Source organism: Chamaea fasciata, unplaced genomic scaffold, assembly GCF_029207755.1.
Source record: "Chamaea fasciata isolate MVZ Bird 193981 ecotype frontalis unplaced genomic scaffold, bChaFas1.0.hap1 SCAF_8, whole genome shotgun sequence".
NCBI lineage: Eukaryota > Metazoa > Chordata > Aves > Passeriformes > Sylviidae > Chamaea > Chamaea fasciata.
The window spans coordinates 34,340,181-34,353,737 of record NW_027094093.1 but is presented as its reverse complement, the minus strand read 5'-3'; the positions used below and the strand labels follow the sequence as shown (position 1 = coordinate 34,353,737).

The 13,557-nt window shown below is 38.0% G+C and overlaps 1 protein-coding gene across 1 annotated transcript in view; it reads left to right on the top strand.

Moving 5' to 3' along the window:
* Positions 1–13,557, top strand: part of LRP1B (LDL receptor related protein 1B) — a 474,351-nt gene that overhangs the window by 237,426 nt on the left and 223,368 nt on the right. Inside the window, exons 7-11 of the mRNA XM_066190543.1 lie at positions 2,304–2,526; positions 5,345–5,516; positions 7,797–7,940; positions 9,317–9,553; positions 10,650–10,722. Of these exons, the coding sequence (XP_066046640.1) occupies positions 2,304–2,526; positions 5,345–5,516; positions 7,797–7,940; positions 9,317–9,553; positions 10,650–10,722 (849 nt within the window). The remainder of the gene's footprint in view (positions 1–2,303; positions 2,527–5,344; positions 5,517–7,796; positions 7,941–9,316; positions 9,554–10,649; positions 10,723–13,557) is intronic.

Below are 13,557 nucleotides of genomic sequence, written 5' to 3'. Positions count from 1 at the left end.
GGGTTTAATTTACTTAATTTAATTTTCAGAGCACTTTGTGCAGCAGCTTTTAGGCAACTACTTTCTTGTTGTCTTTTACCTCTTCCTTTAATTATAAAGTTTCATTGTTGTCCATCTCCAGGAGAAGATTAATGATTTTTAGAGTAAAAAGAGTGCCATTTACACATGAAGTCATGATAACTTGCACAAATGATGTTATTATAAGATAGATATTGAGGAAAAAAAGAAATGACCCCCTATTCCAGAAAGCTGGAGCACCCTCTTACACATTCTTAGTTCTTAAATATTCCTTAATGGATCCATTTGTTATTGACATACAAACATTCTATTTCATGTCTGATCTGAAAAGATTATCTCGTTGTTAAGGGCTATTTTTTTTTTAACTTGTATTTTAAAATGTAAAAGTGTTAAATTATTAATAAAACTGAACACTATGCAGTAGAGTCAGTCTGAAGTCAAACTTCAGGTCTTTGTAACTGCTGTGTGTCTGGATGTGTATTTTTAACATGTCTGTGTATTTATATATTTATATATATAAATTCTATATATGTGAGTGTCTGATCACAGCTAACCCAGTTGGTTCTATGATTCCAAAATGAGCTTTATTTGAATTATTGAATCCTGAGGTGCAAAGTTCCATTAAATAACATAAATCAAAATCCCCAGAAGTACAGATTGGAATCTGGAGTACATGTAATGTTTTAACAACTTATTTTAAATATATATAGGTGTTGGCCTTGTTATTTCGGATGATATGAATACATACATAAATAAGTGTATATCCTGGTATATACATACTTTTTTTTTTTTTTTCATCCTGTTTTCATTCCAAATTCCTTTTGCTTTTCAGGCATGATTTTTACTTTGCAAATATTCTGTGCTATGAACATTTTGATTTATATAGACCTGAATGCTAAGTGTGTGTTTTTAAATATATTCTTAGAGTACAGCTGGGATAAAGAATGACAATGAAGGACAGCACAGGAACTCAGAATTATTTTGATAAATAGAAATCCCTGTCAGAAATGGAGTTATCCCTCAGGAATGTTATAGGTAAAGTTTATTCTGCCTTATGGCCTGGTGATGGACTAGATGACCTTTCAAATTCTCCTCCATCCCTATTTTATGATTCTGAGATCAATTCATTTTGGCATTTGACAGCTCCTGCACATAGACTACAAATTATTCTATTGCCTTTACTTTTTAAAATAGTTGTTGTATTGGTTGTTTTTTTGTTTGTTTGTTTGTTTCTTTGTTTAAAATTTTCAATTTTTGCACTTGAAACACTTTAACTGCCTCTAAAACATATTCTTATTTATTTGAAGACGAAAAGTGGAGGATATGGGTTTCATTCTGCTGTTCAGCCAATAGCCTAAAACTGGATTTTTATGAGAGGTTATGAGGCTATAAATTACTGCTCTGTCACATAAAGATATCTGAAGTTTTATGTGCTGTTGATCCAAAGTTATTCCCATTAGTGGTAATAACGAGGAGATAATTCACTTCATTTGGGTAATGAAATCCTAGTTCTCAAAGTAGTTTAAGTAACATCCAGCCTGGAATCAGATTATTCTTTAGAGCATGTTAAAGTCATGGCAAGGTGGTCTTCAGCCTGCAAGTGTAATTTGTTCTCACAAATAGGTAATCCTGTTAAAATATTGTCAAGTTAATCAAAATTGATTTGCGTGTGCTAAACCCACTGAATGCTAATCAAGTATCGGGTTAGGGAGCTTTAGCAGCAATTTAAAGCCTTTGATAGTTGCCCATTATTCCTGGATGGAATGACTCACTGGATTTGTGGAACCATTCTGAAGCCTGAACACCTTTCCAAGGCTGGAGACAAATGTACTGCAGACTGAAGCATCTCCTTCAGAAATAGTTGTTAAAACACCTGACCGCGGGGATCCCTGTGTTTGTTACAGCTTATGTGCAAGAACTGTTCTCCAGACAACCTGAGTGCTTTGTGCTTTTTGTCACTGTTATCTCTAATTATCCTACCATTTTCTAGAAATAGTGGTTAAAATGAATTTGATTGCAATTTCAGAGGATTACGTGGTGTATCTGTTTTGTAAGAAAATGCATTTTGAATTTCTGTGCTTTACATTTGAAAGACAATTCTGTGTAATTGCTAATTTGTTAGAAGATATGGTGAATTTTTAAAAACAATTATGTGTTTATCAATATGGGGTGTATAGGAAATTGAAATGACAAAGAACAAAAACTTCCTTTTCCCAGAGCCAGCAGGAGCTTTGCACTCGGCTCACACCCTTTAAAACTTACAACATCTTATTTTCTTTCAACAGAAAGCTTTTCTTTACAGACTACGGGAACGCTGCCAAGGTGGAGAGATGTGACATGGATGGAATGAACAGGACGTGGATAGTAGACTCAAAAATTGAACAGCCAACTGCTCTGGCACTAGACCTCATCAATAAATATGTGTACTGGCTTGACATATATCTGGAGAGTGTGGAGGTTGTTGACTATCAGGGGAGAAGGAGGCAAACAATAACTAAAGGCAGACAAGTAGGTATTTATTTGCAAATCAGTAAAAAGGAATGATATCAATAAATGAATGCACATAATGCTGGCAGCTACAGGAATTTCATAGGGTTGGTTTTTTTTTTTCTTTCAGTTCAGATGTGTTAGAATTTAAAAGAACCATCTAAGTGTTTTGGTTTATATGCAATTTAACAATTTTGCACCCTATGAATGTTTCCATGCAGTGTCTCATTAACAATGCACCCTGTTTAAGACTCGAGGAGGGAAGATCTGGGGTGGAAAGGTGCAGGGAGATAAATCATTAATGACAAGATGTCCTTACCCAGTCAGGAAGGAGAGACTAACAGGCTCAAAAATGTGAAGTAGAATAGGAAAAGCTGTTCACCCATTCAGAATAATCTGGCTGCCCTTAAATCTTATTTTTGTTGATGGCAATGATGCTTTTCACAGTTGATCCTGATGTTCAGAGTCATAAATACAAACTCTGAGAGTCTGAGTCTGAGCAGGAGCATTTCAGACCATTAGCCTGGAGAGTGGAAGAGTTCTCTGGCAGTTGTGAGTCTTATGTAAATCCAGGGAAAATCAGCAAAGACCAAACTGTTCTGGTCACTACTTTGACTGCCAGGGTGGGTGTGGGCACCAAGTTTTCATCTATTTCTGCCTGAGTTCAAACAAGGAATGTAAAAATGTGCAAGCAGAATAAACATTTTACCTGTTCTTCTGTCATTTGTTGCTTTCAAGTAATCAGTGTTTACCAGCATGCAACTGGTCAGGCTGTTAACTAAAAACAGGCAGAAAATGTGAAAAAGCAGTCTAAGTGGTCATTTGGCAAACATTTTCCTATTTTTGCCAATCTATCCCCAGTCTTTAACCAGTTCTGGAACAAGAGGTCTTGAAAACTTCTAGGTTTTTTTGGTTTTGGTTTTTATTTAAGTAACGTTTTGGAATAGATCCTTAAAAAGCTAAAAACTTTTTCAGGATCCATTAGCAAATAACTTTACAGGATTATAACTGACTTGTGCAGGTGTCACAGGAGAGGTGTTTGTTCTTCCTCTTGCTGAAATTTAGATGCAAAAGAGGATACTTTATTGAATTCAGAGGGATTCTTCTCAAAACTAGCTAAAAAATGTGATCTGTGTTTTTTCATATGGGTGAAGGGTATTAAAAAGTTTGGCCTCTCACTCTTGTCACAAATGGTACCAATTGTCTTTCCACTCAAATGAAGAATTGGTAATTTCAGTATGTTTTCTGCCGCACATGCCATGATCTAGAATGGCTGTTTCTCCAAATTACTCCTCATTACTCCAAGGAAACAGCAGACCACAAAACTGTTCCCTAGAATTTTTAGGGACTAAAGTTTCTTGTGCAAGTACAACCATATCAAAGATGTGTTTTCCAAATAAAACTGGATTCTGTGATTGACAGCCTGCGTGGCTTTCAAAGGACAAGCCAGTAATGTTTTCACTCGTGCACAGGATTGCTGGAAAGCTTCATGAGATGTAAAAAACCCAACAAATTAAAAATAAATACAAATAATTAGATCATTAGAAAATGCAATGCCAAAAGAGCCACATAGCTTTAATAGTTTTAATAAGAAGATCTCTCATGGGAGTTAAATGATAAAAATTTAAACTGAGTGCAAATGGAAATAGGGAAGAAAGGATTGCAATTCAGGGAAGAATTCCACCGTTTGGTACAGATGTCTCTTTATTTTCAAGGCTATTTTCTTATCTGTCTTACCATAATTGCATTGAATTTCTATTGGATCTTAATCAAACACTTCCAATAATGTCAATTATTATTCCTGTTTCTGGGTAAAGACAGAATACAATGGCAAGACTTGGCCAACTGTGGTATAATTTCCAGAATGGCTGAAGTACTTGATGCACAACAAGGTTTTTTTGTTTGGGTTGGGTTTTGGTGACGTTTGTCTGAATTTGTCAGCGAATGAGATAAGTAAATACTTTGTGGTGAACAATTGAATGATTAAAGTAATAAGATGTTCAGCCCGTGAATATCTGAATATCTGCCAAAAAATTCTCTTTAATTTGTTCAGTTTTCAGAATTGCCAGTGAGATATTTTGCATTTTCTGAATTTTTAAATCAAGCACAGCCTCTAAATTATGGAACACTTCATGTTTGAGCCGTGATTGTCTAACTACCAGCTATTAGGGAATTTTTAATCAATGTGCCCAGACACATCAGAGATTATCACAGTTTTAGAATTCACTTTTTGATAAACAAGCACTGCTGAGTGGCCACCACCATATTCAAAGACATCAACACAAAAGGAACACAGCAGAGCTGACAGAATTGGTTTATTTCTCATAAGCTCAAGAGAATATTCAGCAGGTATCTCTTGCACCATTTTCCCTGATTTGATCATAAAACAATTTTTCAAAGTGAATCAATTGCATGTATGAACTGTGTTTTAAATTCTAAGTTTGTTTTATTTATTAGTTAATAATGGTTAATTTATCTTAGTGACTACTGGTTAATGATCATTAGTGATCATACTAAAGTAGCTGTTGCATTTCAAGAATGTAAAAGATTTTAATTAGAAATCTGATAAACTGGGGAATTTGTAGAGTAAATAAATTTAGATTGCTAAATAATTTGAATTTTCTACCTTTCTTGTACAAAGCTTTTCTAATTATAAATTGCAGACTACAGGAATGTGAACTATAATTTTAGTGCAGTTTGTGTTTAATATTTACAAATATTCAGAAAACCTTTTGTACAGTTTATCACATACAATTCACAGTAGCCTTTGGTGTTTACAACTCACAGATATGCCTAAAATATTGAGCTAGAATAATGATCCCATTTGTTTCTTTTCCAGATTAGGCACCTTTGTGGTTTGGCAGTATTTGAAAACTATTTATATACAATCAAATCAGATAACTTCAGCATTTTGCGAATAAACAGATACAATGGTACTGATGTTCAGGCTCTTGCTAGGCTGGACAATGCTAAAGAGATCCGTGTGTACCAGAAAAGAACTCAAGGAGCAGGTAAGATCAAATTTCCTCTCTCTAGAAAACACAAAGCCAGATATTGGGACCAAACTCTCTGGAAAACCTCCAGCCAAAACTTTCTAAGGCTAAGCTGTTAGACTGAGGAGGATGCATGTTATAGTGGTTGTGGTTGTGCGGTTTAAAAGGTTCTACCAGAAAAAAAAAAAAAAAATCTGAAGACGGAGTGATTTTTTTTTTCCCTTGTGGCACAACACTCTGTGACTTGAGCTGCCCAGTTTTCTCTGTGGTTGTTGCCCCATCCCTGTGGCTCTAAGCTCCCAACTCAACCCTTTTGTGAGAATTCAGTCTGAGAATTGCCCAAGAGCCCTGCTCTTCATGTCGTGACACTCAGCACTCTGAGAATCTAATACCTTCAGGGTTGTTGGATGTCCAGTGCTGTCCACTTGCTTTGGGTCTCAGATCTCAGGAGATTCCTGGTGTCTCTGGGCCAGGAAATGTCTGTTTCAGACAGACTCCACACCTCAGATGAGCTCCTGTCTTTGGGGCTGCCAAAAAGGCACAGGGGTGTGGGCAGCCGAGCTGCCAGCACAGCACCAAGAGAGGGAAATGCTGACAGGGTTTCCTTGATTTGTGTGAGTGTCGGCTTTGCCATCTGTGAAAGAGATCTTCATTTTCATCTAGAATGAAAAACTCTTTTTATCTCAGAATTTTGTGGTAAAACAGCAATTTCTGATGTCCATAGTCCTGTGTGAGTGTAATCTGTTCACACACTTTCCGTAGGCAGAATTATGGGGACTTTGTGCAAAGATAGCAAGATCCAAAATGTCTACAGGGACGCTTTACAAGAATTTTTTTGGTGTGACTGATAACAATAAATTGTTGCCATGACCGCTTAGACAGAAAAGCCAACACATCAATTCTCAATGTCAATGTTTCTAAACAGAATGGCTGCTTCTGGAGAAGTTTCTGAAGTGGGAACAAACTCTAAATTGATGTAGAGTGGGTGAACTAATTTTCACCCTGGAGCTGAGGACATTGATTTGCAGATGTCAATGTCTGAAGGAGGCTGCAAAGACTCTTTCTTTGCTATTATCATCCCACTTGTACTCCTGAGGGAGTCAGAGAGGTTGAGTAGAGGAGAGACATGAGCACAGTGTAATCTTTTATTACATCCTGTGATTACTCCACTACTCCTTTAGTTTTGAATGGACATGTTTGTTGCTTGTCAAGATTCTCTGTAAAAGCTGTCTCTGCTTGGTGGAGTTTCTGTATTACCTTTAACCTTATCGACCCTATACCAGTTGATTGCTTTCTTTTTTAAAAAAAAAATACAAACTGAAAAGCTTGAGGTAAAGTAGGAAGAACAGAACATTTTTTGAGCTAGAATACTCTATTCTGTTTGAAGCCATCTTAGTAAATGTAAGACAGCCTGGTAGATTTTGTTTTCTCAGCATATTGCCTTAAACAGTTTAAAAAAAAAAATTCGGCTGCTGATATAGAACCATGCATTTGGAAATATGAAATCAAGGGGAAGGAGTTATTTGGCTTCTTCACCTGGATTTATATCCCAACTGTACAAATCTGTACCCCATCCCTGGAAGTGTTCAAGGCCAGGTGGGATGGGGCTTGGAACACCCTGGTGTAGTGGAAGGTGTCCCTGCCAACGGCAGGGGTTTGGAATAAGATGGGCTCTAAGGTCCCTTCCAACCCAAATCATTCTGTGATTCCATAAATATGGAAGAATTCTGCAGGGCTTGTTCTGCTCTTTAGTTTCAGCATACGTATCTGCCCAGAAAACTGCTGTCTAATACAGCTGAAGGAATACCAGGCTGTGTGGGCATGGTATGCTCTCTGTTCTCAGAAAACCCCAAACAACCAAATGAACCAAAGCAACAAATGGAAAAGGGGAGAAGTGCCAGATCCCCCAGGGAAACACTGCCTGGCAAATGCTGTGCAGGAGCTTATTCACAGAGGGGTGATTGCACACAGCTATGGACACAGGCTTGATAGCCCTGGGCATTATTGACCTGGCTTGGATGATGTCCTGGGGTGGCTTTATGATGCTTGTATCCCCAACTCTCTTTTATGTTTATGCTGGATATGAAGTTCTGCAGCTTTAACCCTGATTCTGAGAGTGAAGGGGCAGAAAAACTTTTAAAAACTCCTTCCTTAGCAGTTACCTTCTGGGGAAAGACTTCTCATGACACAAAACCCCTTTTTCTTTTTATGTTTTTCTCTGTCTAACCTTGCTCCATGCTGATGCATGCAATTGTGTTGCCTCCCACGTGTCTGAGTGCTGTTTTCCCCTGGCCGTAGTCAGAAGCCACGCGTGCGAAGCAGATCCATACGGAATGCCGGGGGGATGCTCCCACATCTGCCTGCTCAGCACCAGCCACAAAGCGCGGACCTGTCGCTGCAGGACTGGCTTCATCCTGGGGAGTGATGGCAAGTCATGCAAAAGTATGTTCTTGAAATCAGTCTGCCAGCCAGGAATGATCCAGGGGGTAGTTCTGGGTGTTCTCTAGCAAATCGCATGGGCTGCTTTGGGGTAAAGTTTGTAACATGTACCTGGTGCTTTGTTCACATGCTCCTATCATTCCCTTAAAATTGTTTGATTTGGCTTAGTTCACAGGAGTGACAGGTTATGGGATGCTCAAAGAATACTACAAATTATCACAAGTTTTGCATTGATCAGCCTCACTCTTTATTTACATGCATTTTCACAGCACACAGGTACTGGAATGCTGCTTAATAGTTTGTCACATCCAATTTCCACCCGTACAATCAACTCAGAGCACAAGAACAGAACATTCCTGTGAACGAGTCAAGGTTTTTCTCAGAACACTTGGTGAAAGCCAATGTGATTTGTGCAGCTGTGGTTACACCTGACGTTACATGTACACAATCTGTGGGTCACCTACAGCCAACAGGAGTTTTGGGGAATGCCTGGTTTTTGCCTGGCTTTTCAGTCAAACGGTGTTGATTTAGTTCAGATAGAGGGATGCAGTTAGGCGCTCTGATGGATGCTGGTAGATGGATTTATTTGACCTCAGTCAAACCTGATGCAGTTTTCACTGACAATTCCATCAAAAAACCCTGAGAGTTTTTAATATATGAAAAGTATATAGAGAATTTTAAGAGGTATATTGATAGCATTAAGCCTCTAAGAATATCTGTAATTATCTTTATGGAAAGAAAATCACTTTGCTAAGCTTCAATTGTTTGTAATCAAGTTAATTATTTAAATTGTAAAAATCTTAGAAATATGAATTATTGATATCCATGTTTTGTACCTCAGTTGGAAAGAACAGAGTATGTTGATTTGTTGTATTCCTTTCAGTCTGAAAGAAATTTAATCTTTTTTGTTGTTTGATTCTGAGAAACTTAAGGTTGGAAAAAAAGTGTTTTGTATATGCTGGGGTTCATGGTGTTGTTAGATTTCAAGATTACTTCAGTCATGATCTATATTGCCTTGATAGATCCTAATGAATTGTAGAATTAAACAGGGCCACAGCAGATGCAAAGTTATTCCTTGATCTACAACTGCTTTTTCAGTGTCTACTTTTGGACAAAAAAATAAGATTTTTTTTTTTTGCTTAGATGTAAGCAGCTCACTGAAGTAACTTGTATTTTGAATAAGGCAATGTAATTAGCTAGAATTTTTTTTTTTTTTTTTAAATCTAGATACCTTCAAAATATATGAAAGTTTAATTTTTGGTATTGAATAAAGCTCCTGCTCCCCACTAATTATGCCAGTTAATTAAACAGGGACATTATGCACTGCAAAGAAGATTAGGCATCATCAGTTGTTTATGTTTATAATCTTTCTTTTGCAGGACCAAAGAATGAATTGTTTCTTTTTTATGGGAAGGGACGGCCAGGAATAATCCGGGGAATGGACCTGAATACCAAAGTGTCTGATGAGTACATGATCCCCATAGAGAACCTGGTCAATCCTCGTGCTCTGGACTTCCATGCTGAAAGCAATTACATTTACTTTGCTGATACCACCAGTTTCCTAATTGGGCGACAGAAAATTGATGGCACAGAGCGAGAAACAATCCTCAAAGACGGTGGGTGATGTTCAGTGACGGTGACATCCAGAGGTGCTCACTGATGAGAAGTTGAAATGACATTTGCAGATAATTTAAAGGGGTGTTTTTGGATCTCCCATGGAAAACAGACACAATTTTGACCTTGAACAGAACTGGAGATACTTTTTTACATCTTCCTGGGTTTTTTGTGGTTGGTTTTTTTTTGTTTGTTTTGGTTTGGTTTGGTTTGGTTTTTGTTTTTTTTTTCCCTGACAGCAGGATTAAATAATCCAAGTCCTCAAAAAAAGGTGAGGAGAGGAGAGGAGAGGAGAGGAGAGGAGAGGAGAGGAGAGGAGAGGAGAGGAGAGGAGAGGAGAGGAGAGGAGAGGAGAGGAGAGGAGAGGAGAGGAGAGGAGAGGAGAGGAGAGGAGAGGAGAGGAGAGGAGAGGAGAGGAGAGGAGAGGAGAGGAGAGGAGAGGAGAGGAGAGGAGAGGAGAGGAGAGGAGAGGAGAGGAGAGGAGAGGAGAGGAGAGGAGAGGAGAGGAGAGGAGAGGAGAGGAGAGGAGAGGAGAGGAGAGGAGAGGAGAGGAGAGGAGAGGAGAGGAGAGGAGAGGAGAGGAGAGGAGAGGAGAGGAGAGGAGAGGAGAGGAGAGGAGAGGAGAGGAGAGGAGAGTTGCTACTTTGGTTGGTACCAAATATCTGTAATTTGTTTTGGATCTTCAGTAGATAAGGGAAAAAGCAATTTTAAAAATATGACATGGATATCACATTATAAATGTAAAGTTTGGTTACGTCACTCTCTTGTGAACTCTTACTTTGTCCATTTAAGCTTATACCCACTGGTGAATAAGGACAGTGGTCTCCACTGTGTCCTTCCAGTGGCTGGATATTTGTTGAGCCATCCCAAATCCTTGCAGACTTTATAAGACTTCTTCACTCCAGCCTGCATCACAATTTGGATTCTGGAGCTTATTCAAGTAGTTTGGCAGAATGAGACTGTCTGTAGTGCTTGAAAACTCATTAAGAAAAAAGCATTGTCTTTCCTGATGCATTTTCCATTGTGTGTGTGGAAGCAACAGTTAGACCTAAACATTTATTAGAACCTTAATTAAGATGCTTGTAACGTTTATTATAGCAATGAGAGAAAATGCCAGCAGTTCTTTGGATCCCACATCTCCCACTCCACTGAATCTCCCTGGTCTAGAATCGTATCTCATCACACCAAATGTTGTTAGGGTGAAAAAAGCTTCCAGTTTGTCAATCGGTGTTTCATTTTCCTTCATGGACCCTTCTCTGAAATAGTTCTTCAGCAGGAGGTAGCAACTGCCTCAGTTGAAATTCATTCCACAGTAATTATTTTCTGGTCCTCGATCCAAGAAGCAGCATAAATATTCATCTTAGCCCTCAGAGAACTTAATATGAACTCAGAGAACTTGTGAATGGAAGCTCAGGACAGTGAAAATAACTAACATACCTTTGTTTTAGCAGGGGGATGTTCATTCCCTGTCATTCATAATGCATGTTTTAATCCACACTTCTGAGGAGCCATCTCCTCTGTGCAGGGATATGATGCTCTTTTAGTGTAAGGTCTCTCCTCAGAGTCTGCACAAAGATCCCTTCAGCAGCAGTTGCAAGGAATAGTGACAGGCTCTTTACCCTGCTCTGGTGAATGGTTAATAAAGGGCGTTTGTCTCTGAAAATAACAAATACTCAGCTGTCAGTTTGGTAATTCTTCATTTCACTGCCAGCATGGGGATGGATACTGTACACCTCACACCTCCCATTGCTGGCTTTCCTTTACTAACGGTGCATTTCATTTGACAATGAAATAGTTCAAATGTGGAGTAGAGGAAGGAACAAGAAATATGCAAATTAAAACATGATAAAGGAGCAGCAAGGAGCACCCTGGCTGAAAGGTGTCAGACAGGTCGGGGTCAGACAGGTTGGGATTGGTCTACTCAAACATGAATAAACTTTGTATGCCAAACCAGAAAATTGGTGATGGTCCTGTAAATAATGTTTAAATGCAGTGTCTGCTCTTTATAAGTACAACACAGCAAAAATATTAATGCAATACTGAAAGAGCTGTGGATTATCTGATGATTTATTATTGGTGATTCCGCTATTTGTAAAGACCAAAAATATGTCACTGTCATTGTCCCCTTCCTCCTTCCCCAGGAGCTTACATTGTTACTTCTAACTTGGTTTAGTTTCATAACTTTAAAGTATATTTAAAGAACATTTGTTAATGTATTTTTCATGATTTAAAAAATTAATATGGCCTCCAGCCATAACACCTCAGCTTTTATTCTTGTCGCTTTTATTCTTGTCAACTCTCACGAGCTCAGCAGGGGACAGATGAAATTGTTCCTTAGGTGGGAGGGCTACTACAGAAAATCAGGTGTGTCAGGAGGTGGTTTAATATTTGCTCTGAACAGTGTGCTGCTAAGGGCTCCTAGCTGTGGTAGGTACCACTTCTCAGATTAGAAGTTGCCTTTTTTTTTTTGGTGACTGTCAGGATTTTGAGGAATGTATACGCTTGTTCAGGCCTGCACTGAAACTCAGATAATTACTGATCCTACAGCTGTTTGACTGGGAATTGAGATCACTGAGCACCTCACACTGCTGGAGTTTGATTTCTCATATAGTTTCAGCTGTGATTTCCGTTTCTTCACTTTGGGCAGCAAACTCCTGGGTAGTGTTGATAACAATTTGACAGCCCCCAGCACAGCCTAGCTTAGAGCTGGTGGCACAGCTGCTGTAGTGCTGTACCTCCACCAGCAATATAAAATTACAATTAACCTTTCAAACTTGCATGTAGAATCAGTCTTTTACATTAAAAATTTGGGAAAAAACACAGACATTTTTAACTGGATCTGAATCCTGTTCAGTCTTGTGTAAGACAAGCTCAGGGTTTTTTTACTTTGTCCCTTGTACTCCTAATGCTTTTTGGGGGGTTGCTGTGAGACGAAAAGTCTTATAATATTTACTTGTAAATATTAGTCAAGATGATCGACCTATTGATTAAACAAGGCCAAAGTAAGTCTGTAAGCTCTTTGGGAGCTGTTTAGATGATTAGTATATAGAAGAATTATTTTGCTACCAGGTTTTATGTTAATCTAGCATTTTAGACACTATTACACATGACATTGATGAGCTTGGCCATTCTGTACAAATTGGGTGTTGTGCCTGTTATCTGTTTCATACTGAAAAGCAGTGTGGCAAACTGGTGCTTCCAGAACTTTTTAAAAACCTCACATCTACATCCAACGTATTTGGAGCTCTCATATTAATGTTGTGTAAAAATTCTAGTGGAAATTCCAGAATTAAAAATGTTAAATTTTTCATTCAGCAAGTGAAGAATGATCAAAAGGGTATTTTATTACCCTATCCCTTTTATGCTGAGAGGGTTTTTACTGCAGAAGGACTGAATTTACTGTAGTCAAATCAAGATGAGAAAGGCAGAATGAACATTTTTCTTCCTGTATACTACTTGGAGTGAAACCCATTTGAAAATAATTCATGTACTTAAAGCTTTTAAATAGTGAAATAAAAGTGAATCTTTAATTATAACTCCACAAAAATAAATAAAAATTGTCTCTATAGGATCATGCTGTAGAATTCTCCTTTTTTTTTAAAAAAAAACAACTTTCTGATATATTTAGTACCTAGTTTACCATGAGGGCTTGTTTTTGTTTTTGGTTTTTTTTTTTAACTTAGATTGTATTTAGTTTAGAATCACATTTGCCCCAAAATTCCCTGCAGAATTGATGTGGAGCAAAAGTCTTGTAAATTTTAGGAAGTATCCAGCATTCTATTCATTCTGTAAATTTTGCTGCTGATACCAATTCAGCCCGTATTTGGACTGGTGTGACCCCCCAAGGAAGCAAAAAAAATAGCAAAATATTTTCCTTAAAAAAGATTACCTTTTTAATATAAAAAATCTGGTCTTATTAGTATAAAAACTGTGTTTTAGCTCAAATTGGCTGTGTCAGTTAGGATAAATATAAATTTGCTTTGGAACAAATCACTCCTTGTCCTCA